At 41.3% G+C, this 27639-nt stretch overlaps 1 protein-coding gene across 1 annotated transcript; it reads right to left on the bottom strand.

Annotated features, from left to right (window-relative positions):
• Nucleotides 1–1624: 1624 nt before the first annotated feature.
• radil2a (Ras association and DIL domains 2a) lies at nucleotides 1625–26332 on the bottom strand. The gene is made up of 19 exons (XM_070923206.1): nucleotides 26076–26332; nucleotides 24491–24817; nucleotides 23348–23583; nucleotides 20057–20385; nucleotides 17298–17993; nucleotides 17042–17079; nucleotides 16316–16485; nucleotides 16099–16211; nucleotides 12669–12888; nucleotides 12180–12352; nucleotides 9045–9189; nucleotides 7780–8018; nucleotides 7669–7683; nucleotides 7368–7632; nucleotides 7288–7312; nucleotides 6304–6305; nucleotides 3182–3297; nucleotides 2039–2178; nucleotides 1625–1949 (listed from the first exon to the last, which is right to left on the bottom strand). The coding sequence occupies exons 1-19, from the start codon at nucleotides 26201–26203 to the stop codon at nucleotides 1865–1867; spliced, it is 3462 nt and encodes a 1153-aa protein (XP_070779307.1). The 5' UTR covers nucleotides 26204–26332; the 3' UTR covers nucleotides 1625–1864.
• Nucleotides 26333–27639: the final 1307 nt, after the last annotated feature.

Genomic DNA, 27639 nt, shown 5'->3' with positions numbered 1-27639 from the left:
GTGTTGTTCTACAGTGTTACACATATTAAAACATATCTGCTGATGTTTAACTGCTCTCAGATCAGTAACTCTAAGATGTTTTATGATTTGGGCCCAAAACACTGACAGTGAGGCTTTAAAGCAAAAGTTTGACATTTTAAAATACGCTTATTCGCTTTCTTCCTGACAGTAAGATGAGAGGATGGATGCCAGTCTCTGTCTCTCTGTTAGCTTAGCTTAGCATAAAGCCTGAAAACAGACGCGATGTGACGTGTTAACGAGTGAGCTTTAGAGGTGTTGGTAGGTGGCTTTCGTTACAGAGCCAGGCTAGCTGTTTCCACGTCTTCAATCGTTGCTAAGCTAAGCTAAGCCTTATTCTTAATAGACAGACATGAGAGTGGTATCAATCCTCTTGTGTTATTTCCCAAAAATATCAAATTATTCCTTTAATTAAATATAACTCCTGTACATATTTATGTGTGTAGATGTGAATGTCGCTCCACTAAAAGATCCCAGAACAGCTGATAAACTGAAAATCCAACTAACAACAGTTTTCTTTTAGTTGTATGACAACATATATTTGGCGTCAATATCCAGAGGATTTATGAAGATTTTTAAAGCTGAAGAATTTGAACCTGCAACAGAAACAAGTTATGAACACAACATTGACATATCACCTTTTAAGTTGATATGTTGAACTTGTTATATCTGTCTCTTTAGCTGCTAAATGCTCCACTATGTTGAGCAGCTCGTCTCTCACTGCTGAGCAGCTGTGACAGTAAAGCTGTGGGCCGGACAGATAAACAATGAGCCAAAACTCCTTATAAAGCTCTGGGTTCATCACTCGGAGTCATTTGATCTATTGTTATGATAAAAACATTGATATAGCCGCTTTAAAGAAAAGCATGTAATCCTACAGTTTGATGAAGGTTAAAGGTTTTCACCCGACTTTTCAAAGATTCCTGTTGTTTAATCTGAACTTTTATTATTACCCGTCACTCGGCCGGCAGTTATAACAGATCAATACTTCATGTACAGTCTTCCATGTGATATAAAAGTGGAAACGTTATGATGGAAAGATCTGTGCGATGCTCTAAAGGCCACAATGAAAGTGACGAACTGCTGAAAAGCAAAGAAAACCGTATTGTCTTACGTCAAGACTCAAGAACAAAATCTCCCAATAAATTGAGATAATTCTTCTTCTTTCCCTTGTTTTTGGAATTTTCTAGAAACATAAAAAGACAGAATAATAACATATATTGATGCCCAGTGACAGTTTTTACTTGTGCAAAGACATTTTATGACTCCCTAACTAATGACTGGGTAAGATGGAGGTTTTTTTGCAGTGTAAAATATGTGGCTTCACAGTTTTTAAAATAGCCATAAAAGCCATAATTTCAAAATGAATTTCAAAATAATTCCAGTTAATTCCAGACTTGAACCAGGTCTTGGTCCTGGAGCAGCTTGGTGGTGTTCTTCAGACAGAATGCTGTGTACTCAGACATTCAAATAGATGTTTCAGCTATTCTCCTTTACCGCCAAACCCTCATGGTTTATGAGTATATGAGCAGAGTTTGTTTATAGGCCAGAGAGAAGCTGGGACAGCAAAATGGGCTTTTAAAAACTAACCCAGAAATTGCCCACAGTCTGTGCTGGAGAGCACAGTGAGTCCGTCCTGCTGCTGGGGTCGATTGTCTCGATGCTCTTCACACAGAAAACAGCTCTATTTCGCAATAAGTCTGAAATGAGAAGCATGAAGTGTGTTTTCCTTTGGTCGGGGGGGGGCTCCGTCCGGTGAGAAATACTGACTTTGGATGCCGCAGGAAGGATGCACCAAACGTCCTCCAGTATTCTTAATTGCACTTCGTCCACCACAGCTCGTCCTTCAGCATTTAGTCGTAGCCGATGAGTCGATCTTGGCCATCAGCAGCCTGAGAGAGTCTCCTGATGATCGAATCAGTTCTCTACCACTGAAATTAAAACACATGAGAAGCTGTAAACACACAGCGACAGGAAGAGGAGGTCAAACTATGTGTACTGTGTGTACTTTAATACTTACATGTTGTATTCCATGCCAACCAGGCTGATGCCGTTAACAGCCAGGACGCGATCGCCCGTTCTGAGTTTCTGACACTGAGCGGCCGGAGAGTCGGGAACCACTGACTTCACATAGATGCCGCTCATCCTCAGCTGCGTTTTCTGCGTAAAGAAAAAACAGGAAAAGTAAACGATTATTGATTGTGGACGCTTTAGAGTGACATACAGCGGCCAGTGAATGAGCTGAAATATTATCTGTCTGTCTGCTGGTCCGCCTCTTTGGTCCGGACTGAAATATTTATTGGATGAACAAACATTCATGTTCCCCAGAGGATGAATCCTACTGATCCTCTGACTTTCTCACCATCAGGTCAAAACTTCAAGTTGTCCAATACTTGCTGACGTTAGCATTTGGCTCATGTTATAGTTATGAAGAAGTCGGAAAAGCTGACAAAGTGGTGAACATGGAAATAATAATTATACAGATTTAAACATGTTAATTACATAATTTATAGAGTGTGTGTGAAATCAAATGGTGGAGCTCTTTGAAGCAGAGGTATTATAATTCTATAACTCTTAGGGCTGCAATTGAACATTATTTCAATTATCAAATAATCTGCAGATTATTTTCTCTACTAATCGGTCATTTAGTCTATAAAATGTTAGAAAATACTGAAAAATTTCCTTAAATTGCTTTTTTTGTCCAACCAACACATCAAAACCCCAAAATATTCAGTTTACTATCATAGAAAGCTAATAAACAAGCAAATATGAACATTTGAGAGGCTGGAACCGGTGTAATTTTGGCATTTTTACAATCAATCAACAATCCAAATAGTTTCTAATCAAATTTCTGTCTGTGATATAATGCATCACTGTACTATATTAGCTCTTGACTGTGTGGTTGGACTGCAGAGCTCCGTCTGTCGCTAAGAACATTTAGTGTGATTAGATGTAGTTTCAGTCTGTTGAGCTAAATCCCTGCAGTTTACAGTCTGATCTGATTAGCCTTCCTCATCAGATCTGAGCAGGTCTCTCTGCGTCCGGATGAAATAGTGTGAAGACATTAAAGCTGATTTGAAACTTGTTATTAAATCAGTGTTATGAGGGAGAGAAGAAGAAGAGGATGTACGTTGGATAAGGAAGGAGGAAGAAGTCTTTGTACCGTTCCATCCACGAGTGCCAGTCCGAGACCGTGAGGTCCTCTGTGAAGCTCCACTGTGAACACTTCTTCTTCTTCTTCTTCTACATTCTCTGTCTTCCACTCAGCAAATCCACTGGCTGAACAAGCAAACAGAGAAACACACAAACTCATTAAAACAAAGTGCTGGTTCTCACTCAAATAGAGGTCCTGCTGGACCGGATGCGTGTTCGACCACTGTCTTTTAAAAGTCTTAAACATATAAAATTAAGAGTTCTGTGAATGAAGCTTTGGTGAATTTCACCTTATCTTCCTGCTCTCAGCTTCTCCTTCCAGGGAGATTTAAGTCCCTTACATGAACCACCAACAGGAGATCCATGTCCTTTCTTCTGAAGAAAGGGGTCTAATCCCCAGAATCTCTCTCTGTTGTTAACCTCAATACACTTTTTAATACACTTTCATTTTTATTTGTGGCAGGCCAGCACAGGAAACATGCCAAACAATTCGTCTGATATGCACCAAAGCTTTGCTAATTGCAAATGTCTGCATGCTAACACGCTAAACTAAGATGGTAAACATTATACCATTAAATGTCAACATGTTAGCATTGTTAGCATATCTATATGCAACTCACCAAGAAGAAACCTCACAGTTAGCCTTGTTTATATTTTGTGTATATTTGAATTTTGAATATTTGTTTTATATTTGCACTTCTACTTTGTACTGCAACTGCTGCACAACACTTTCTCTCAGAATGAATAAAGTTCTATCGTATCTTATCTTGTCATTGTGAGCATGTTAGCATTAAGCTGAAACCTCACAGAGGTGCTAGCGTGGTTGTAGACTCTCAGTCTTTTTATTGTACCAGTGGTGGCAGAACAGCCCTCTAAACATTATTTTTCATGATCTTGTTCTCCAAACAGTGAGCTTAGCTTTGATGTAGCAGATGAAGTGTTTAAACCTTTAAATTATCCACTGAGCTGAATGAAATTACACCTGTTAGCCTGAACAGTGGGACCTGACTGTGGACAGGTTAGCATGCTGTAACAGGGACTTCCTGTCTTCCTCATGTGGGTCGTCCTGTCACAACAACGCAGCAACAGTAGCATTCCCAAAAAAGCCTGTTCCCACCCCTGCAGCTCCTGCCCTCCCTCCGCTGTTTCCCAACATGCAGCCTGTCTGCCCCCCACGCAGGACCTGCCCCGAACAATGCCGCTCCCGATTAAGATTCCACGCACCAACCCAACTGTAAATTCCCATGACGGATCGGCCACTGCTCTTTTCTCTCCTGACATCACCACCTCTCTGTAATTCTTGGGGCCAGATTAAAGGATTACCAAACTTTCAAAATAACATTAGCCGTTAGCCAAAACCACAGAGGTACATATACTGGAGGCCAAGGTGGGATGAGATACAGAGTTCCCATCAGTGTGTAAAAAAAACAGGATATTTCCTTAAATAATTCCAGGATATTAGAATGAATATAGATTCATTACATCAGAAATATAATAATTTCTTAAAAATGACAATTTATCAAAGATTGGGTAAAAGATTAATTTCCTTTTACTCCAGAACATCAATGACTGGTATTTTCCTGGTTAATCGAGTAATTGTTTAGTCTATAACACATCAGAAATCAGTGGAAAATGTTCTTCACAGGTTCCAGGTGGCATAATCAAATGTCCTGAGCACAGTCACACAACAGGCCAAAACCCCAAAACATTGCATTTACTATGATGGAGACGAGGAAAAGAGGACATTTCTCACATTTGAGAAGCTAGGGCTCTTATGTGTTTGACATTTATGCTTGTTATTAATATTAAAACAGTTGCAGATACATTTTCTGACAATCAATTAATCAATTAAACAACTTATCACTGCACATCTCTAATAACAGTATAAATTGTGCAGATTTAGAGAGTATTAAACTGGTGAATATGCTGCCAGTTAGGACAGATATACATGCAGAGATGGTGCCAGATGGCTTTGTTTCAGTGTAATCCTCAAACGCTTTAAGCAAATTACTTTTATTAAAGTCACTAACAGAGAAAACATAATGCAACAAGTAACCAATGAGAGTAAAGACGTCTGATTAAGATCAACAAAATCCTTCAGCTTAAAGCCTTTCTGTGACAGCCCTCAACCACAGCGGGGGGGTCAGTTAGCGAGCGCATTAACACAGGTTGAACCTCTTACACACAAACACAATCACATGTGATGAAAAGTGTTTCTGAAGGTCTGGTTCAGATCTGAGACCGGCAGAGAGCAAGACAAACTCCTGGTTTATCCAGAAATTGGATGGACCTGTTCTAGGGCGACTACATCTGTGTTTGCTTTATGTCTTTGTCCATTTTGACTCTGATGAAGACACAGTGGTGTCTTTTGTGTTTGCACAATTAAACACTGCAAGTCCATCAGTGTGCTCCAGTACCTTTTTCCCTTGAAAAACCCTCCAGGTTTATGTTGTTAATGACTTGTTTCTCTGAATAAAGTTAAGGGGAAAAAGCAACATCTCGTGGGAATCAGTGCTAACATTAGCAAGCTAACTAGCTTCCACTTTCTGAGTGAAATACAAACTTAACAGCATGATAGGTCCAAAACGGGACACATTCTGTCCAAGCAGGTGCATGGACGTTACTTTGTACAAGTAGAAGTTATCAACGTTATTCCGTACCTGATAATATTTAGATATTAGATATTTACAGTTGCAATCACAATTAAGGGGGTTGAATAAGTTTTATTTAAACTGTAGGTATATTTAGATTAGCTGCATGTTTTTGTTTAAGTTCCAGGCACAGGAGGTTTTCTGAATTTTGAAAGATGTGCAAAAATGGGATAAATACCGTTGCTGTCTGGCGCCTGAATTCTGCCCCAAGTTGATTTGCTGTTTGGTACGTTTTGTGGTTATTTACATGCATAGAAAGTCACCAGAATGCAGGAAATTAAGTGTCTAATACCCAAATTTTCCTGGGGAATGACTCCATAATACCGGGCCCCGCTGTGTAAAGTATGGCCCCTTTGTGGCCCCTGATTTAGAAAAATCCTGGAACCGTGCCTGGACCCAATTATACCTCATTTGTTGTTTCAGGTATTCAGCCCTTCTTTCAGCTGTTTTACAGACTGAATAACGTCAATACAGCAACAACAACTCTCTCAGGTGTCAGTCAAACACTGCAATGTCATTTTAGTTTATATTTCATTACAGAAAAAGTGAGGAGGATTCAACTTTTAGTTTAAAGCTGAAGTAGTCGCCTCTCACGCTCCCTCTCGCTCCTACAGATGACCTCATGACGGAGGCGTTCAAAAACAATAGGGGTGGGAGAGGAAACACTCTTTCCTTTGCACGGCGAACCCACCCTGCACAGCCTTTCTACTTGAAATTCCTGACCTCCACAGTCAGTTAAAAGATGAAGGGAGGACTGTGAAGGCGCTCCACCTCTTTTATGTCGGGGGCACCTTCCAAGTGGACCTGGAACCGCCGAGCTCAAATATGCAGCGGGTCCAAGAGGTCAAGTCACTAAAAACTTTCCTTAATAGATTCCGTCAGTCAGAGGAGGCCGACGAGGGTTTAAGAGGTGACCTCATTCAGGACGTTAGTAACAGGGACAAGGTCTGGAGCGAAGTGGTCATATCCTCAGTTATGTGTCATTCCAATCAAAACCTGCTGTTTGTAAGAGAAGCCATGAATGGGCCTTTTCAGATGCTGCCGGTTTGTCATCCTGTGTGTGTTGGCAGTGTGGTTTACGCTTCGCATCGTGGTTTCTTTGTACGTCGACTCTTAACTACCAGTTATCATCTTCTGTTGCCAGGTTTCAGTTAATGTCTTTCAGCTGTTTGTGGCTTTATAAGACCACATTAAAGAATTTTTTTTGTATGCACAAATTCTGCAACTAGCTACAATTTAAATTATTGATTGATCTGATGGTTTTTAGCCATGCTGTCTGTTCACTTTGTTAGTACTTTATTTCTTATAGTTTTTTTTGGCCCTTTCCATAGAGGCGTATTTTGTCCCCTACATGGGAGCATCATTGTCATCCAGCTCTGCTCTGATTGGTCCAGTCTGAGAATATATTGATTCTTTATCCTGCAGATCAGAACCAGATCAGTGATGAATGTTTGCATCTACATACATGGTCTGTTCTATTCTGTGGTGATCTCTGTTAAATTAATTTTACTTTCAGGATCTTTTGTCTCCTGCCTCTTCAGTTACCTTTCTTTTGTTGGCGGGCACCCTCCTGCAGGTCCGCCTCCAGCTCAGCCAGCTCCATACCCTGCGGGGTGTTGGGGGGCGTCAGCAGGCAGGACGGGTCCAGTGCCAGGCTCTTGTGGTAGCCTAAGTCGGCCTGTCCTGGGAGGGTGTTCTGCAGCTCCAGGTTCTTCAGCTTCTGGGTCAGGACTGCCTCACAGCTGCTCAGGTCACCATGAGATCCTCGGGCCTGAGCAGGCCCTGCGGGGGAGGTACGGTCCAGGTCTGCCTTAGGGGAGGTGCAGGTAACCGGGTCAGAGACCACCTGATGAGCAGGATCCTGGAAGACTCTGACGGAGGGTGAGGTCGTAGACTGACTGTCTGCGGTCGTCCCGTTGAGACCCCGAGTCTGAGGAATATAAAGTCAATCAATAACAGATGTAGAAACATTGAGGTGTCTCGTTTCCTGCTCTGGGGTCAGAGAGCTTGTTACCTGTTCCTCCTCATTGGGCTCGGCTTGAGTTTCACTGAGTCGGAGTCGGCGTATGAACTCCTGCAGATGACTGAGCTGTTCGAACAGAGCAGGCTCCACGATGGGTTTACCCAGCTCCAGGTGAAACGTGCTGCTGGGCAGGATGAGCGGCGGGTGGCTGTCGAAGCTCTCCAGGATGTCGGCTGCAGGAAGAGAGAAAGGCCTGACATCATCCATCACAAATTGCATGAACTTCATTACAGCTTTCTAATGAAATTCAATCCTGAAACTTTAAGTAAACCCCTGTATTTGGGTTAAAACCTAATTAAAAGCCTTAAATAAAGTACAGGACTGATTGACGCAGCAGGGTGAAGTCAATCAGGTGAAAATAAGTGAAAGCGAGGTGGCTGCTGTCCCGCTGGGAGAGGTGGATCTGAGACTGGACTGAAGCTGATTGGTGGAGACAGACTGACAGGACGGGATTACTCTGGAGGAAAACACTGACTGAGACGAAGGCTTCCACTTATGAACGCATGTGAGTGCTAGTGTGAAGGTTTACTTCTATTACATCTTGAGGTTGAACGTAATGGTTTTTGTCCCCAGATTTTTTGAGAAAAAAATACCCAGAATTTTTAAAAAGGAGAAAACTGTGAAGTAAAAAGTGACTTTCAAGTCTTCAATATAAGATAAATAAGAGACAATGAAATAAATAAACATGAAGAAACTGTTAGAAATATAAAAAATGTAATGTAACAAACAAATGTAAGAGAAGGCACGTTCATTCAACTGCACAAGACTTAATGATAAAAAAATAAACTGAGAATCTAATAAGATTGTTGATAGAAAGTGGGGAACATGTTGGATTCAGTTCAGCTCTCTTTCTGTATCAGGTTGTTTCACTTGTACTCTGTTATTTATCATGACGTCTTGTGCAGTCAAGCATGTCTACTGTCAAGTTTAAACATGCAGGCTACACAATAGATTGTTCTGACTCCTGCTGAAAGAGGAGTCTGGTTACTGCAGTTTACAGTAAACAGAGATGTCTGGCGGTGAGGACGGCTCAGAAAATGCTTTTGGCAGTAGGAAACAGACAACTGGGCAGAAGGTAGATATTAAATTTACAATAATATAAGACAAAGAAAAGCTGCAAATCCTCTCATTTGAGAAGCTAGAACCAGCAAATATTAAAAAACGTTTCATCTCTTCCTCTGATGTCTAAAGTCACTCACCCGTCCTGACAGCGTCCTCTGCATCATCCGATGATGGGGTCCATCCGGTGGGACAGGCTTTGCCAGAGCTGTACTCCCTCAGCATGTGGTGAAGCTGAGCTGGGTTCAGGGCAGCAAACTCAATCCTGAGAGAAGCCCAGGACGCCTGGACAGACATGAAACAACAAAGACAACACAGAACATTGAGAGACGTGAAGCAAACTTATTCTAAAACCCTTCACTGAAAATGCAGGATTGGATGAGCGATCCATTGATGGTTTAATCTTAAAGAACGAGCCACAAAAGCTCTTTGTAGTCATGGTGAGAATGACAGGGTGTATTTTCCCATCATGCTTGTTTCCATATAAGGAAACAAAGTCATTGCTTCTCTCTCATTTGCATGCAAAGTATTTTAAACCAATTATATGATCTAGTAAATAGTTTTTGTTGTGGTAACGAGGCCTCTCTCAGTCTGAATGTAACACAGTAGCACTTCACATTTTCTCATATCAATGCAGTTTTTCTTCAAAGCTCCATTTCTGTGTTCATTCTGCGCTCCAATAAAAGGTGAGTGTATTATAATAAACACGTCATCCTTGTTCTGAGCAGCGTGAGAAGCGTAAACTTCATTATCTCTGCTCCACCTCTCATGTTGCTGTTAACGTCCTTATCATGAAATAAGACAATTGAAAAGGACAATATTTGATCTACTGATGACTGTAGAAAGTAGCTCAGGGATAAGGAAACAGGTGAGTCACTTGCCAAACGACATTCATGTGATTATTACCGGACAAACTTTACAAACATTACATAGTTCATTCACTCTGTTCGCAGTTGAATTGGTGGAAGTAAGACTTTGCCCAGACATGCCGGGGCCACAGCAGAAACCTTAAGTTAAATGTTGCTGTCTCTGCCCGTCTCTTATAACACAGAGCTCAACAGAAGGTGAAGTTTAAATGCTGCTTATAAACAGCAGAAATGTAAAAACGTCTCTGTTTGTTATGTCTGAGATTTATTGTTTGGCAGCTTTATTCTCCTAAAATAACTCCTCAGATGTTGTGTTCTCCAAAACTGCTGGCAAAACAAACGACGCCACATCCCTCCAGTGTAATTTACAACTGTGCCAGTGAGCCACTTCAGTTCTTAAAAGCCCAGAACTCCAGATGGAAAACTAGAAATCTGCAGAGGGTGTGTGCTCTGTTGCGGCAGCCACAACGTGACCTCATGCCAGGGCAGGGATACATAAAACCACCAGCTTCCTAGCAACCATCCAATCCCACGAACAGACAAGACGCAGCCTTCGACAGCCGTGTCCCAAGTGGGCTGGTGCTGTTTCGTGCCCTGCAGATGTTTCATGCTGGTACTACGAGTCATACAGTGAAAACAGGTGTCAACCTCAGAGTGTAAAAATACCTCGTACTTAACCCAGTTCCTCCGAATACAGTCGGTAGATACCACTGACAGAGAGCATGTCAGCTTTAACTTAGCTCTGTGATCAGCTCAAATATCTTGAATTACATTATCTCATAAATTATAGAAACTCTTAACTTTCTTCTATATTACTGGCTACCAACCAGAGGTACTTGTACCTCAAGGTGTAACTTTGCAGTTGAGGGAAAAGCTCAACCAACTCAACTGAACTCAACTAAAATATTTAAATTGTGATTTGATAAAAAAAAAAAAATACATCCACATATTTGTGTTATGGAGGAAAATAAAGAGTCAAATGGGATTGTGAATTGGAGTACATTTAAAAAGAACCAGAAAGCTGTAAGAGTTTGTTTTAACATTTGCAATTAAGAATGAGCAAACAAGCAGAGAAGTTTAAATAATTAGCCAAAAGTAAAGAATAGATGGTTGAAAACTATTAGAAGAAATTAATAAAGAGCTGTACTGACACAAATTTCTATCAGTTGTGTTGACATGACAATAAAGTATCTTATCTTATTAAACTGTCTTTCTGTCCTTAACTAACGTCCCTTTGCTTCAGTTTACAATGATCCCTCACTAAGTTATGTCTCACATAATGAAACCCAAGAAGTACTGCTCTCACTGCATCTGTCTTGTAAAGAGGATTACAGGCAAGCTTTGATCTGAAAGACATATACTGTATATAAGATAGATAGACAGATATAACAGGGGTTATATACAGTACATATAAGCAGCCTTTTCTACTTAAAGCCTTTCTATTTAAAGCGGCAGTAGCACGCAGCTACTCCACCACAAAAACATTCAGCAGGTTTATCACCTTTCCAGGTGCAATCAATCTATGAACCAGGAAAGGTTTGCAGTTTTGACCTTTTGTATAACCTTTGTTCGTCATGTGTCATACCTGGTTTCTCTTTATGACTCTGAACATTTCAGTGTTTAATAACCAGCCGAGTGAGAGCTCAGCTTCCTCCTGTGGCACAAAGTGTAAACAAGGCTTGAATGGGTAACTAAGAGAGCGGTATCCTAAGGACGGATTAAATGTTAAATTGGCAAGCTGCCACTGCGCAGCGAAGAATAAACACGTGTGAAAGCAAATACAAAGTTGTTGTTGTGGTGATGTACAATATAGTTTGAGTGATACAGCGTGTTCCTCCTGAGCATACACTTACTCTAATGTGTTTCTGTGCCTTTGAACATTAAAATGCCATTTGAACTCTCGGCCACATGTTTCCACTTGGCTTACGTCGGAATAAATAGGATTTAAGCTGATAATATATCGCACACATACTCTGGCTAACAGGATATACTCAGGCCCATGTGATTTTATGTTAGATAAGTTATCATTTTACTGTATTTACAGTTACTCTGTTCCTGCAACTTGTGAGTTTAATGCATCTGTTCTCAAGGCTACTATAACCATAAACCAGTAACATGCTTCCACAGACTTTTATGGTCGTATCAGTCCTGGTTATCACAATGTTTGGCAACAATACGAAGCTGTAGAAAAGAGTGGAGCAGTATGAAAGGTTAACTGAGGTTCAGCTTACCCACAGATGAAACGTTTACATAACGTTATACGTAATACATAAACATACATAACTAATGTTGTACTGGCACCTTTAAGACAATGAAAACATTCAGGCTGACGCAGACATAACTCGACTCTCCAGGCAACACCCGCCCACCGACAGACAAACAGGAAAGGAGAAACGGATGTCCTCTGACCTGCAGGAGGGTTTCTTTGGGTGTGGCCAGCAGATTGACGGCAGCAGAAAGCTTCTGGAAGAACTCGGAGGCCAGATCGCCCAGACCGATGCTCTGGATCCAGTCCATCAGCAGGTCCAGGTTGGCTCGGATCTGAACCCCTCGGGACCACTGGTAGAACCCAGCGACAGATCCTGAAGAACAAATCAGGCTTAACTTAGAGATGATATTGATGTGCAACCAAATTAATGCTCTTAATGCTACCGACATAGTTCCTACATTCAGTAACTGTGCAGGCATTTAATGAAAGAAGTTATAGTAGTATTAATGCTGTTAGCTTGATTATATTGAAATGCTTAAATGTTCTTTGCTCTAAAGGCTTTCAATCTAAAATCCAAAAGTCAGTAGGATTCATCCTCTTGGGACCATGAATGTGGACTGGCAGATGTTGCCGTCCCTAAAACAGAAGATAAACAGGCGTCTTGATAAGTGAGCTGAACTGTGTGTTACCTCTCTCCATGAGGGCGTTGAACAGCGATGCGTTGATGAAGAAGAACAGGTAGGCACAGAGTTGTAATGAGATGTCTGGATGGACCTGGAAGGCTGTGAGAAGCTTCAGTGCCTCCTTCAGCACCTCCAGGATGCCGCTGAGCCCGTCGGGAACTCGCAGCTGGCCGCTCTCTGAGAACGGGTTCCCATCCAGCAGACCGGGCAAGGCTGAATACATACTCTGTGGAGAGAAGTGGTGACATTTTACATGTCTGCATGCTGTACAAAGAACTGGATAACATGAACCTACACTCCTCTACCATTACCACTGCTAATGCACCATGGGAGTCAAGCAGTGATAAGGCTGATACTGAGTATCACCGCTCACAGAGGCACATAAACTACATGTTATGCGTAGACACAACTTTCCTTTGCCTTCAAACGATTCCTGATTATATAAAGTACAGGGCAACAAAGTAATATAATGTCTTGTCTTGTTTAGTGTAGCCATGTGCGAATATAAGGAAGGAAGGCATTCAGAGGGTACAGGAAACTTTGGAGGAAAGCTTGTGTTTCGCAACACAAAGGGTGTGGAGGAAAATGAATAACACTATCCTACAGTCACACTGCAATTTGAGTCATTTTACACACTAAAAACTGCACTAAACCCCAAGACAAGGATGAAAACAATCAGAGAATTAGAACAAAACATCCTGGTGCCTTTAACATGTGTTAAACAATAACAAATCATTGCTATGTCAATTTTAAGAATAAACAAATTAAATCAAACTTTTACCTGACTGTACTTGTTAATGTTAGCATGCTAGCATGCTACATTATAGCTGCTTTACATCAGCATGTTTAGCATTGAGCTCAAAGCACCACTGCTAAGTACAGCTTCACACACGTTAGCATGGCTGTCGAAGCTTTCCCATCTTTCCCATTTATTCCATGTGATGGGAATGTAGCATTACATTTGTTGCTAGACAGACGACTCCAGAGGGATTCCTGTGTTGCTTAGTGTGTAGGCAATACTTTAAAGAACTTCTTCTTTAAATAGAACATAAAGAGAACCTAAGAACTTACAATTTAAAGCTCTGTAGCAGTGAGTTTGTATTAAAGTCTACTTTCATCTCTCTAGTGCTCAAAAATATGTTAATGCAGCTTTAAAAATGCTGAAAGTAGCATCTTAAAAGGGGTTTCACTCAAATATATATAAATAAAAGAGGAACAAGAGAGTTCTGCAAACGCTGCAGAATTGTCTTTGCAAGCTGTTTTATTGAACCACTACTTCACTGTCAGTCCTCACACAGATCTTATCACAACTCTTTCTTCTGATACAGTTCTGCCATTGTTTCTCATGCATGACATCACCTGATAAGTACACAGACACACCATGACTAAGATAATGACCTCAGACAAACTGAAAGAGGCCATGAAGACGACAATAACCCTGCATGCCTGAGGCAACAGGTCAGCTCATAGTTTACAGCGAGGCTCAGCAAATCTGCAGGTGCTGATCGGTTATCATGGCGACTGACTGCAGACAGACAGGAGTCGAGGATTTTTACAGACAAAAAGACTGTGAATAGTTTTTAAAACACATCTGCATGCTTACACAGTTTCTGGACATCTGTATAGCATTTTGTAGACCCAGTAATGCGAAACAATAGCACATAAAGACAGATTTCTACCACATTTTAAAATGATTTTTGTTCTACAGCTGCATTAATGCCATGTTGCTGTTTTATTCATATTCTATCTTTTTTTAGCCAGAAGAAAAAGAAGAAGTGAAAGGATGATGTCTGTATGTTATGAACATTCAGTCATATTTCACAGGAAATTAACAGGAAAATCCTTTTCCCCTCCTCACTTCCTTTGACCTGTTGGGTGTTTCTCTGATGACAGTTTGTCTTCCTCTGCAGGAAACAGCTCATAGCGAGCTAATCCTCCCTTTCTCTCCACCAGAAACATAGTTACCATCAAACACATGCATAAATAACTCACTGTCTATTTAAGAGAGAGATTGCAATGTATGTTGTTGCTGTTAAGCTGTAAATGCACATTTACAAGAAGTTCAAAAGTGACAAATAAATGTGATGAAAAACTGCTTCTGAAAAAAACACATAAAAGAAACTCAGCTAAATGTTTTTAGACAGAGGAGCATGAATATTTTACAGTAAAAGGTCTCTTTTTTCAGTACAGGCTGTTGTGCAGCACAAGCTATATAAATATGTGAGTATTCAAAACAACAGCACAGACTGTTCCTGCTTCCTTCCCTCCCTTCCTCAAACAGTCACTGTGTTTCTACTCTGCTGTGATATCGACTGGATTCTACATAAACCAGACAGCTTTAATAAGCAACTTCAACATGGGAAAGTCACATAAATCTAGCCTGGGAGTGTCAGGCTGTAAAACAGGAGAGTCCGTCACAAAACAAATCCAGACACACACTAAGATGCATTTCCAGAGTCTTTAAAGCCTCAGAGTGATATAAACTGTTTACGATTGATCATGTTTCATCCTCTTCTGCTACTGTCTCCTGTGGTGTACCCTGAGGCTCCATCTTAGGCTCTATTTTATTGTCCTATTCAACAACCCATTTCATTGCTAAGCTGACGGCACACAGCTGTACTTCCCCTCGGAGCCAAGTGAAACACACCATCTCATCTTCAGCCTCTTTTAGTTGTTCTTGAGGATGTCAAACGCTGGACGGCTTCAGCTAAATGACGGTAAGACAGAGGTCCTTATTTTCAGAGACTATCTGGAGACTGTCTTACATGCTTTTATTACTTCACATCAAGACTACTGCACCTCTCTTTATGGGGGAGTCAGTCAGTCTTCGCCAGCTCGCCTGCAGCAGCGAGACTTCTTACTGGTCCAGTAATAATACTATTAATATATCTTTTAAGATTATTTTTAAGATTATTTGTTTTTATACATGCATGGTTTGGCACCAGCCTACATGTTCGATCTCCTCAGTCCATATTCTACATCCAGACATAAACCTATAACTTTAACTTTCATCAAAAATGCAACTGCAAGACAACAAAAGGCTGTTAAAACTGTGGTTCTCACCAAATCAGGCACTCTGATTTTGTTATTCAACAAACCAGTGAAACCTTGGGAGACAAGATTGTCTTTTTGTTTATATTCGAGTCAGTGGAAAAGACACCCGGCTCACTATCTCGCAGGTCTTTCCTGACTGAGAGTGCCAGACAAAGTTGGTGTTTCCATTCTGTTAGTGTGTTTTCTCTCTGGAAAATACTCAATGAAAACAAAATATGGTGTTTACACAGTCCAATTTCCTGCTTCACATGTGACCGACACTCAGACTGTACAGGTCAAAAGGACGTGAAACATGTTGATGTCACTTTATGAGTGTGTGTGTGTGTGCTGTATTTAATGCTGTGTGCTAATGAACGTGGTATATTAATGTGTGGCAGCCAACCTTTGTTAGATAGTAGACAGACTGCTGGAAGGTGAACATGATGACTTCCTCCAGGACTGTCATGGCTTCCTCACAGGCTGTCCGAGTGGAGGACATCTCAGAGTCCAGCAGACCTGACAGCACACGCCAACACATGTTAAAAATACACACAACACACTGCAGCTCTACCAGCTGAGAGCACGACAGATATAATAAAGTTAAAGGTGTGTTTGTCCACCTTCGTCCTCCTGGTCCTGCCTCCAGGGCAGCAGCTGAGGGACTTCATGCTGGATGAAGTGCAGCAGTTCGATGGAGTTAGCCATCCACAGCACCAGAGGCCGCAGACCTGGGATCAGCTCCTCCATGCTGAGCAGATGAAGATGCTCGGGCTGCCCGTCACTGGAGCTCCTGATGTAAAAACACAGAGATGAGTGCTGAAGCAGGATAAAAAAACAGCTTGACTGTATGCTGCAAAAAATATGGAATCGTTTCTTGGACAAAAAGTTTTGATGCGCATTTTTCCATATTTATTTTGACATTTCATGACAAAGCAATTAATAAATGGTTAAAATAATTATTAGTTGCATCCATTCACTTCCATTGACACCCACACAACAAAGCTTGATTCAGAGTTTGTTCAACTTTGATAACTTTGCTCAGTCTGAGACAGACAAAGTGTAATCTGGTGACACTCGATGATAAAGCAAGTCGACACTGTGCTCATGAGAAAACTCTCAGCTGCTTCTACTTTTGCACAGAAGCGTCTGTGGGAAATTCTCTCTTTGCACAACCTGCATTTAAAAAAGCTCATTGTTTTCTGAAGGAGCACATAGTTGTAAAATGTGACTTTTATTCAGACAGTAAAACTGGAGGTGTCAGATGTCGTATATCATCGCAGGCAGCAGCTGCTCATTGTCGTGTATTTCTGGGGCATTCTGGAAACACTTGTGGTTTGTCTACTCACGTTTCTGGCTGGATTGCTGCAAGTTCCTTTGTCTTCTCCTAAGAATGAGAGCACATAAAGAAAATATCCAGTTCATGTGTCACCAGCAAACATCAACCATCTTATGTTCATCACACACAACCCTGATGGCACATTTGATTACTTTACATTCTTCATCACACTCAGGGGAATGTGGTGCTGAATACACACTTAACTTAGATAACACTTTGTTGATTTGAGAGTCTTTGGCACAAAAGGAGCAGAGTTTCATCCTTACCCACATAACGAGCTGGATCTGGCTGGCGATCCTGAGCAGCAGCTGTCTGAAGTGTGTCAGCTGGAACGTGGAGGCTGAGTGCTGGATGCAGAGGCTCAGCAGGAAAGCAGGCGTCAGCTTTGGTTCATTTCCACTGGGGTCCAACATGTCCAAAACCTCCTGCAGGACTCTCTCCTCCTGCTCCAGGTCATAGCTTACGAAAGCCTCTGTGCCTTCCAGGTCCCTCCAACGAGGCGGTAAAGGCTTCCTGTGGAACCTTTTGATGGGGATAGAGGAGCCACATGATAAACAAGAGGATGATGTCTTTGCATCAGAGTTCGGGCAGAGTCTGGTCATCCAAGGAGGAGTCTGGAGGGATCCTGATGTGCTGGTAGGATCCTTAAACAAGAACAGGTAGTGTTTGCCCAAGCCCACCAAGTCTCCAGGGTTCAGTTCCACCTCCTCTTTAAGGAGGAAACCATTTCTGGTCACAGGAGCACCGTGGAGGGGCTTCAGCATAGTCAGTGACTTTCTGTGCTCCCCTGTGGATGTTGGGATGTTAGAGTCCAGGCGTCGGACACAGCAGTGTTGGGGCAACACGTCAGGAGCAAAGAGAAGGATGTCGACCTTTAATCTCTCCTCATCTTCTCCGTTACAGTGCTCCCTGCAGCAGCCGAAGATGGTGGTGGTCCCGCTCATCAGGTAAATGACAAAATCCTGCAATTAAAGTGTAAAGCCATTGATTTTCTCCATAAATCATCGTCTGGTCTGTAAAATATCAATTTCTTATTTTCCATCTTTAAATGTCTTGTTTTGTCCGATCAACAGTTTAAAACTCAAAGATATTCATCACAAAGAGAAGCTGGAACTACTGCTTGTTTGAAAAATGAAAGATGGTTGATCGATTACCAAAATAGTTTTTTCTGTCGATCCATTAATCGAATCACTTCAGCTCTAGTTTAATCCCACGTTCTTGAAGCAAACCCTGTTTCTAATTGAAAGTCAAGGAGGATGGGATTGATTTTCTTGTGTAACATTTTGGAAATGAACCAGCAGTGTGCGTGTGAACAGCAGCAGGATCAGCTGGTGTGAGAACAACCTGCACTGACAGGAATGGAAGAGCTTACGAGTGAGACGTCGGTGATGTCCGTGACCTCGGGGTCACCACATTAAGACTATTAGTCAGACGATGATACAGGATCATCTGAGCTGGTAGGAGCCAAGAGGCCTGTGACAAGCAATGTAACAGCAGGGTCAATGTGAAGGTAGTGAGCGCTACTACATCCTGTGTCATCTCCTACTTAACAAGTTCTGCTACTTATGCAAAAGTACAGTTTATACATTTAGTGTCCACTTTCTTAGGTACACCTGCACAATCTAATGCAAAGGACAAACTGTGTAGAAAATTTATATTTCAGTCTCGACTGACATTGCCAGGCTGCTGAAATGGTTAAAATAGTTATAATTCGCTGTTAAAAAAATTTTCAAAGCAAAAATGCCAGAAATGTACTGGTTCCAGTTTCTCAAATGTAATTTTCTTTGTCCTGTTTGACAGTAAACTGAGTATCTTTGGACTGTGGGTTAAATAAAACAAAATAAAACATCTAAAAAGCTTGAGCCTTTGAGCTGTGGGACGATTAATCAAGAACATAACTGACTAATCAATAATGAAAATAATCGATAGATGCAGAGCTGATTTTGTTTAGTTCCACCAGTCAAACTGTGACGACACAGTTTCATTAACAGACGTTAATGGTCTAACTGGCGACATAAACACATACAGTATGACCACTGATTCGCCTCCTCCCTCTGCTGTGGCTTCGGGTTGACTCTTGTTGCAAGATTAAACCTGCGGTGGTGCTCTCAGCATCCTGCACAGTCAGCAATCTCCAAGAGCGGGGATAAACAACATTGTGAGAAAGAGCTGCTTGTTCCTGGGAACGAAGCCACAGCCTGACTCTCTGGTTTACTGTGAAAATGAGCTGTGAACATGTGATTCAAACTGCATCACGCGTCCATGAAGACGTGCGTTGGAGAGTTTTAAAATGAGGCACACAGTTTGAAACCCTGATCAAGCACACTGGTATGTAGATTACAGCACACCAGTTTAAGTGCCCGCCCCCCAGCTGAGTTTGTTTATATGCTGTAAGAATACTGTGTGGTTTATCCTCCTCTACAGGGTGTCTTTCATCAGGGTTATCTCCTCGTTTTAAACGTCCTGAGCAGGTTTCCTTCTGACTGTATGGTGAACTCTCTGTTCTTTGTCACTTCATTGGGACATGATGACAGACGGCTCGTCCCGTGTGGACGTCAGCTTCAAGCTGAGAGTCACTTCAGTTCCCCTCTGAGCCTCTACAGGACAACACACCTCTGTAGTCCACTCCACAGGAGTCAGCCTGAGTCCATTCTGAGAAATCCACAGTGAAGCTCTGAGTGTTTCCTTCCTCTCTGGCCTGTTAAAACCGTCTGTGTTGTTAAAGCCCTACTCTCTGACTCTGGGATTTTCTCCTTGAGGTTCTTAACGTAAGACGTTCAATCCAACACTCTCATGTCCTTGTTTATGCCACGTTGTCTCTTTATAAGCTTCTGTTTACGTTCACCTGCCTTCACACTTCCAGGAGACTCTCAAGGACCTTTTGAGGTCTTCAATGAACTTATTACAACATAGTCTAATCTGTAGATCTGAAACGATTAGCTGATTAATCTATCAGTCGATCGACAGGAAATTAATTGGCAACAATTTTGATAATCGATAAAAAAAACGTTACTCTCTCACTCACCTGTCTGTGGCTGTAGCCCTGCAACAGGAGGAAGTACGGGAAGTCGAAGGGCGGGTGAATGGAGTACTGGGTGGTGTTGTCGTCGCTGCTCTCCGTCTCCTCCTTCTCCATCCCGAGCCGCAGGACCTCCTTGTCGGCCTCGGCCTCGGGATCCTCTCTGAGCGCGCTCTGCCGGACCCGGCTGGCTTCCTTCCCCATCGCGGACAGATCCATCTCACTCAAACTTCTCCAGATCCCGAGTCCGTCCACATCCTCCCCGCTGCCGTCCACAAATAGCGAGGTCACTCTGGAGCGGCTCTTCTGCAGCTTACGAGCCTGAGCATTGATGCCTGGACGGACAAGAAGACAGTGTGTTCAGGAAATGCCCTAACTGAGTAGTGTCAGCAACAAACGTAACAGTCTGTTATTATTATCGCTATTTACAATATGAAAAACAAACTGTTGTTCATGATAATACAGTGAACAACTGAAAAAACACACAGGAAAGAACGCTGTAGACAAAATATACAATAAATAAAACTTTCTCTGGATTCTCATTTTAATTACTTTTTATCTTTAAAAAGAAAAAACATGAACCAATGTACATGTTAGAACAGAATCCAACTCCTCAGCATCACCCTCCACATTGAGATAAACATACAAGACCTCACATGTGAAAATTCCCCAAATATAAAAGAAAAAATAATAATTTAATTATAATTATTATCTTTTATTTTCTATCAGGCATGATGTTGTAAGACACAGACACGCATTAATTCAGTGAAAAGCAAAAACAGCTTTCCAAAAAAGATGCATAAATATTCCATCTTTGTTTTTGCATATAGGACAATTTGGGGAATCATCTTTCGAGATCCCATGCATCCTTACTAGAGTAAGATCAAATCTATGTATTAATTTGGTAGCTAGTTAATAAACATGTATTCTGTTGCATTGAGAGGACCATGTATCGCCATCTAAAGCCATGCCTACAGGTTGGTCATTTTCATAGATTTTTTAAACAGAAGAAGGACAACAATTAGACAAAATTAAGTTAAACCTACTTAGATAAAAACATAACCAACAAATGACCCCCCAAATCACAAACAGACATAACGGGTCACTGCACTGGCACCAAATCAAATGAAACATAACCAGAGGAAAGAGAGGAAATGTGCGGGGAAAGTCAAATGTGACCACCTCTATCTGATACCAACAGCCGCTCTGTCGGCCTGACGTAACACAAACACTATTCAGCTCATTTGGAGCCATTAAGCACAGAGGAATGTCCACAGAGTCCCGGCTTCACACCCACAACTCTGCCGCTCTTATCAGCTGTGGAAATGGGTGTTTTCCACATTGTTTAGCACCAGGGTGACAGACTGGGATCAGTGCCCAAAGAGCTCATAGTGTAGAGGTAAAGGGCAGTTTCCCCCGGTCAGGGAGAGGAGAGCTCACACATGAGAGGACCATGAGAACCAGGGTTTGACAGACAGATAGAGGCTTTGTATTTCAGCCTGCAGTTACTAGATGCTCATATTCTTCTAATTTGAACATTAATATGACATAAAATGTAAGCTGTCAGTGTTTACCCTGCAATGTTATTCTTGTGATGGTGGGAAACCCTTTGAAACAGCATTCAGACCATTACGGGAACCTAAAACTCACACATGAAAACTCAGACTAATGGAATTAATTTAAAGGAATAGTTCAACATTTTGGGAAATGCGCTTATTCGATTTATTTCCGAGAGTAAGATGAGAGGATTGATAGCACTCACATATCTGTGCAGTAAATATATAGCTGAAGCCAGCAGCCAGTTAGCTTAGCTTAGCATAAAGAGTGGCATCAGGGGAAAACAGCTAGCCTGCCTCTGTCCGAGGGTAACAAAATCCACCTACCAGCACCTCTAAAGCTCACTGATAAACATGTTATATCTTGTTTGTTTAATCCGTACAAAAACAGAAGTGTAAAAACAACAATTAGGGGGAGTTACATGTGCCAGACTATTTCCTGGCCATGCACAATCATCTCATGGTGTCTGGCAACTGCTCAGAGACAAGAAATAGTCTGGCACATGTAACTCCCCCGAATTGTTGTTTTTACACTTCTGTTTTTGTACAGATTAAACAAACAAGATAATGTGTTCATTAGGGAGCTTTAAAGGTGATGGTAGGTGGATTTAGTTTGGACAGAGCCAGGCTTGCTGTTCCCCTCTGTTACCAGTCTTTATGCAAAGCTAAGCTAACTGGCTGCTGGCAGTAGCTTCATATTTACCATAGAGGTATGAGAGAAGTATCCATCTACAAAACAACAAAATGTCGAACTATTCCTTTAAAACATGCACAGTGGTTTGGTTGAGCCATACCACCTATTTAAAAACCACTGGGATACATTAGGCGTTTATACACTATATAATGTCTTCTTCCTCTACATTTCTTTAAAACTGTCTTCAGCTTTAAACATTTTAAATAAAGTGTTTCAGTTATCTGCCAGCGAGTCCTGAATTTACTGTACTGGGTGTTATCAGCAGGTAAATCACAGGAACTGATTTATTGCTATAAGTTAGACATCTGTTTTAACATAGAGGTAAACCAAAAACATATAATATCACTCTATCACTGGTTTAAATGCAGAATTGACTCTCAAACATTATAATTTAACAAAGCAAAATATGCAACAGAAATCTAATTCTAAGGTTTTATCTTGTTTTTACAAAGTGGAATCTCCAACACATCAGTAGTAAGAATAATACTAATTAACAAACCAGTATCAGCGAAGCAGTATATTGGTCTAACGCAAGGAGAACCACAACCAACTGGTGCCAAAGTCAACAGGCCTGCACAGTCCCCAGTGTGCAGGAAGTGAGCTCTGATAGAAAGAATAACATAGCAGTGAGTGGCCACATTCTGGCAGCTACAGGCCCAGTGGGAAGAGCCGCCTGGTGCCTCCATGTTTCACGGGGCCCTAATGGGCCCTTGCAATAAAACAAAGATAAGAGCGGGGCCGCACTGACCTCCTCTATCCCTCACTGCAGCTTTTGTTTCCTCCTGACCTCTCTCACATGCCTGCCATCTCCCCTGTTCTAGCTTGTGATAAGCTGGACAATGAAGGCTGTTAGCCTGCAATAAGAGACAAGGATAAAGGCTCCCCATGCCACCACAACAGAGACTGAGTGATTGATTGCCCAGGCGTAAGGATGTTAGGGTCACTGACTTGTATCTACGTTACTGGAAATTGTTAGATGTGTGCTTTTTTAAAGAGAGTGGGTCTCTGAAGAAGACAAGGGGCTAAACCTGTGAAGGTGTTGAATACCTGCTGTGACTGTGTCTCTGTCCTTTAAACTTTGCTCTTCAACACTTGCTCTCAGCTGGATTTCAAAACGCCTGGAGAAGCCTTCCTTGGGTTTCCAAAGTGACTGCAGCATAAGGGGCTTCTCGTTGTCTCCCACCACCCGGAAACACTCCCTCTTCCACTGGTTATCTGCGCCTGTCTTGCCAATCACATCACAGAGCACGTAGTCGTTGGCGTCTTCTTTTTCCAGGCAGTACCTGAACAACAAAGGTAGACATTTAGAAAAGAGGACCACAGGATAGAGGATGTTATACTGGCCTAGAAACAGTGTGTTAACTCAGTTTCAGAGGGTTTAACTATTGAAACAACAACCTGGAGGTCGTACTTTGCTTTTATTAGCCATGCTAGCAACAGCGCTCTAGGGATGGCAATGTCAGTCTGTCGATCCACAACTTTGGTTGAGACTGAAATATGTCAACAACTATAAAATTGATTGGCATGAAATTTGGTTCAGATATTCATGTCATTATCAAAATTATGGCTAAATAGCTGCAAAACTAATGGCATTCCCATTAGCCTCAGTTGTAATTTGTGATTAGCATTAATTAGCAAATGTTAGCATGCTAACATGCTAATCTAACTGATTAATCATAGAGTTCATAAAATTTAAAGAAATAGTGAGAAGCGCTCATCACAGTTTCCGAGAGCTCAGTGACTTATGAAGTTGCTTGTTTTTTTTCCAACCAACAGTCCAAAATCTAAATATATTCAATGACATAAAATAGAGAAAAGCAGCAAATCCTCACGTTTGAAAAGCTGAGATCTACATCTTTTGGGCATGTTTTCTTGATAAATGACTTTAATGATTCCCTTATTAACACTATACCACTGGTAGTAATGAGGAGCATCCCAAAAAAGTATAAAATCCTCTTAAAAAGCATGCTTCATTTTATATCTAAAACTGTAGTTTCAAAAGTTGTTTACATGGTTCAGTAGATTTGAGGGTGTTTGCTGATTGATCCAGAACACATCTGGTCAGGTTTGATTGATCCTCAGTTTTTCCAGACTTAAATCTCCAATCTTAAACTGTAAGATGTAGTCTGGTTAACCAGTTTCATCTCAAATCTAAAATATAACACACACCAGTTGAATGAAAGCCCTCACCTCTCCAAGGCCTCCTTCACCAGTTCCTTTGCACTGGACTGTGTGGTGGCCAGCACGCTCTTATAGTTGGTCCCATGACAGATGTCGCTGCCGAAGATCTTCAGGATGCCGGGGACAGACATTTGACTGGACAGCTCAGCTGGGTCGTCTGCAGCCTGGAGGTCACCGCTGCCCAGCGCCTGGCCCCGGCGTCCACCGTCCCGCAGGTTGGGGCTGTGGTTGAAAACAGTTGAAAGCCTGTTATTGTGGCGGCGGATTTTGCTCTTGGCTGGCTGCCGGACACCCACGCTCTCTGTGGAGCGAACGGTGCTGTCCGAGTTGTTGGACCTGAGAGGGAACAGAGGAGAAGACAGGGAGATAACGGATACTGTTAGATGGCAAGCATTAAATACGCACCAAGGAATAATCACCTAGAAGTGGCTTTTTTATATCCAGACAAGTCACAGTGTCTGACTGTACACAGTGATTTATGGGTAAATAAAAAGGTAAGCGAAGCTATGCTCCAATGTGATTATCATAAGGTATCACAAACACCGACAGATACTTGGAGGAAGTGGTTCATGAACTTTATACAAGCTGGCCGTACTGTAATGAAATGGTTAGCGACATAAAACCAGTAAAGAGAGGCAAAACATTGGCTTACTTGGAATACTAAACCTAGTAAACATGTACAACAGCTCTTTTTCTCCAAATACTTAGCCTCTTATATACCTTTCCTATTACATGCATTTATTGAGCATATAATGACAACTACTTTCAATCTTAAGTTACCAAGTTACACTAAAGGTGGTAACATTTTTTACATAGAGGGGATATAACTTCCCCCATTTTAGCATTCATAAGCATTTAATAAATGCTTTTTTAACACACTGTAATGTAGTTGTGAGTATTGTATAGAAGTATTTATATATACAAATATAACTCCTCCAGTTAGTCACCCATAAGTGGATGCTGCTGTATGAACAGATAATGAATGACAATATAGTGAAACAGTTTACGAACCAGAATCGACTTACTGGTGACTTACAGGAGGAGTAACACAGTTATAACAAGTTATAATTGCTGTACATTAATAAACACTTAAAATGTCCTTATATTTGCAGTAACATTACAGGGTGTTTTAACCTTTTGATAGTGTTTACTGTATATTGTACATGCTAACTTAGTTAAAGTAAAGTTAAAGTAAAGTGTTACCATTAAGGCAGCAACTTAGTACATTTACTGAAGTACTATACAGTTTTGAGGTACTTTCACTGTATTTGAGTATTTCAATTATGTGCTACTTTATACTTATACTTATACTCCATTGCACTTCCCGAGGGAATTGTTATACTTTTAACTCCACTACATGTATCTGGCAGCTTAAGTTACTGGTTACTTTACATATTAAATGTTTACAAACATATGATCAGTTTATAAAATATGATATTCTAGATTAAACTATCCAACAGTATATAAAGTAGTAAGTAAGTAAATGTGCTCCACCAGCTGTAACATTAAAATGCAGTAATAATATTCCAATAATTACATACTAGTACTTTTAGTTTAATACTTTGTATACATTGTACATTGTGTGAAGACTTACTGGACAGATCCATTGCTGGGTTTCCTGCCCAGTTTGGCCAGGCGCTTCTTTGGAGAGCGGATCAGTAAACCCACAGGGAAGTTCAGGGCTTGTTTATTTACGTGGCTGCTTCTTTCCTCCGAAATCATTATTGTTTTCAATTCACGTAAACAAAACAAAACTGCAGGAACAGTAGAGACGATCTGAATATAGCATTCTTCGCCTCTAGCTAGCTTAGGTCATGAAAACGTCTCTGGAAAAGTCCACTTCCAACTCCACAAACAGAAATCACATAAAGGTGTGTGAGCACTCCGACAGTGTCTCTGTATCCATTAGACGACAACTGCTGGGAGTTACTTAAAATGTTGACAGTGAGATGAACCACCGTCACATTTCCACACAAGTTAGGAAGAAAACCAAAAGAGCGCCGGTCAGTTTAAACTTCCAAGTCAGTTTTCTTGAAGATAAAATCCAAACTGACGTGAATGTTGAGCAGAAGAGCAAGAAGTCGAGACATTTTCACACATTGTTTGTCCACTTCTGACTGGAAACAGTTGGAAAAACAACGAGTCGAGGGACAAACCGGTCCATAATAACCGTAAGATCCGTTAACTCCGTCTGGGAGTCTGGAGCGGTCTGAATGAAGCGGGGGGGGGGGGGACCTGCTGCCGCTGGAAACAAGAGCTACTACAGGTGACGTCACTGCAGCGTCACGAGCACGGTCCGCGAGGAGGCGGGACAGCGCGCGCACACACATACACACACAAACACACACAAACACACACGGAGGACCCAAGTCTGTGAGGGGGTCCCACTCGGTTTCCCCCTTAAAATATTACATTAAGTGAAATATGAACAAAGTGGAGTTTAGGCGACATGTAGACAATAAAGTCCAGAAGTGGAAAACTGTGTTCATCAATGTTTGACCCCTAGGGCCAAAAAAAAACAAAAAACAAATAACTGCTGACAAAAAATCTAGTTCCAACAATGCTCAAACAATATGTATAAAAAAAAAATCATGCAAGTAAAAGAGAATCTAAGACATAAAATACTGCAGAAGTTAAAATATAGGAATATAATGATTGTTAGTTAGCAGGTTTGTCTTAAAAACTTAATTATTTCTTAATATTGTGAGATAGGCATAGACCACTGCAGTTAGAAGAAAACAAAAACCTTAACCATATGATTTTCAACCACTTGTTGTTTTTAAATTAAGATGCAGATTGAACCTTTCAATAATAAAAAGTAAAGTAATAATCTATTAACTCTAAACCTTGGCATGGGATTTTTTTCTTTAGTAGCGTTAATGTTTTATCTGCCTTTTGTCAAAAATAAGATAAGAGTTGCAGGCAGGCAGAGTGGATCAAGTGAAGAAGATAAAGGGAAACAAACTGTGGCAAAATTATATTGTTATATATAGTTTATAAGTTGGTACACAGTATTGTTTAATATATTATACTGTTCATACATAAAACAGCTGTGTTTTATCTATAAAGCTGTTATAAAGCTGTGTACAAACCCTGAAGATTCAGTCCTCCAGCTGATGCTACTCTGTGTGTGTGTCAAGAGCTCCATCTAGTGCCAG

This window comes from Enoplosus armatus, chromosome 17 (assembly GCF_043641665.1).
Source record: "Enoplosus armatus isolate fEnoArm2 chromosome 17, fEnoArm2.hap1, whole genome shotgun sequence".
NCBI classification, from domain to species: Eukaryota; Metazoa; Chordata; class Actinopteri; order Centrarchiformes; family Enoplosidae; genus Enoplosus; species Enoplosus armatus.
Note: the sequence above shows the minus strand (reverse complement) of the source record. Positions and strands in the feature narration are given on the sequence as shown.

Coding starts and splice junctions, on each gene's coding strand:
- radil2a (XM_070923206.1), bottom strand. CDS start 26,203: ATGATTTCGGAGGAAAGAAGCAGCCACGTAAATAAACAAGCCCTGAAC. Junction 17,080..17,297: donor AGATCCAGCTCGTTATGTGG/GTAAGGATGAAA, acceptor TCTCATTCTTAG/GAGAAGACAAAGGAACTTGC. Junction 16,486..17,041: donor GCAGCAATCCAGCCAGAAAC/GTGAGTAGACAA, acceptor TTTTTACATCAG/GAGCTCCAGTGACGGGCAGC.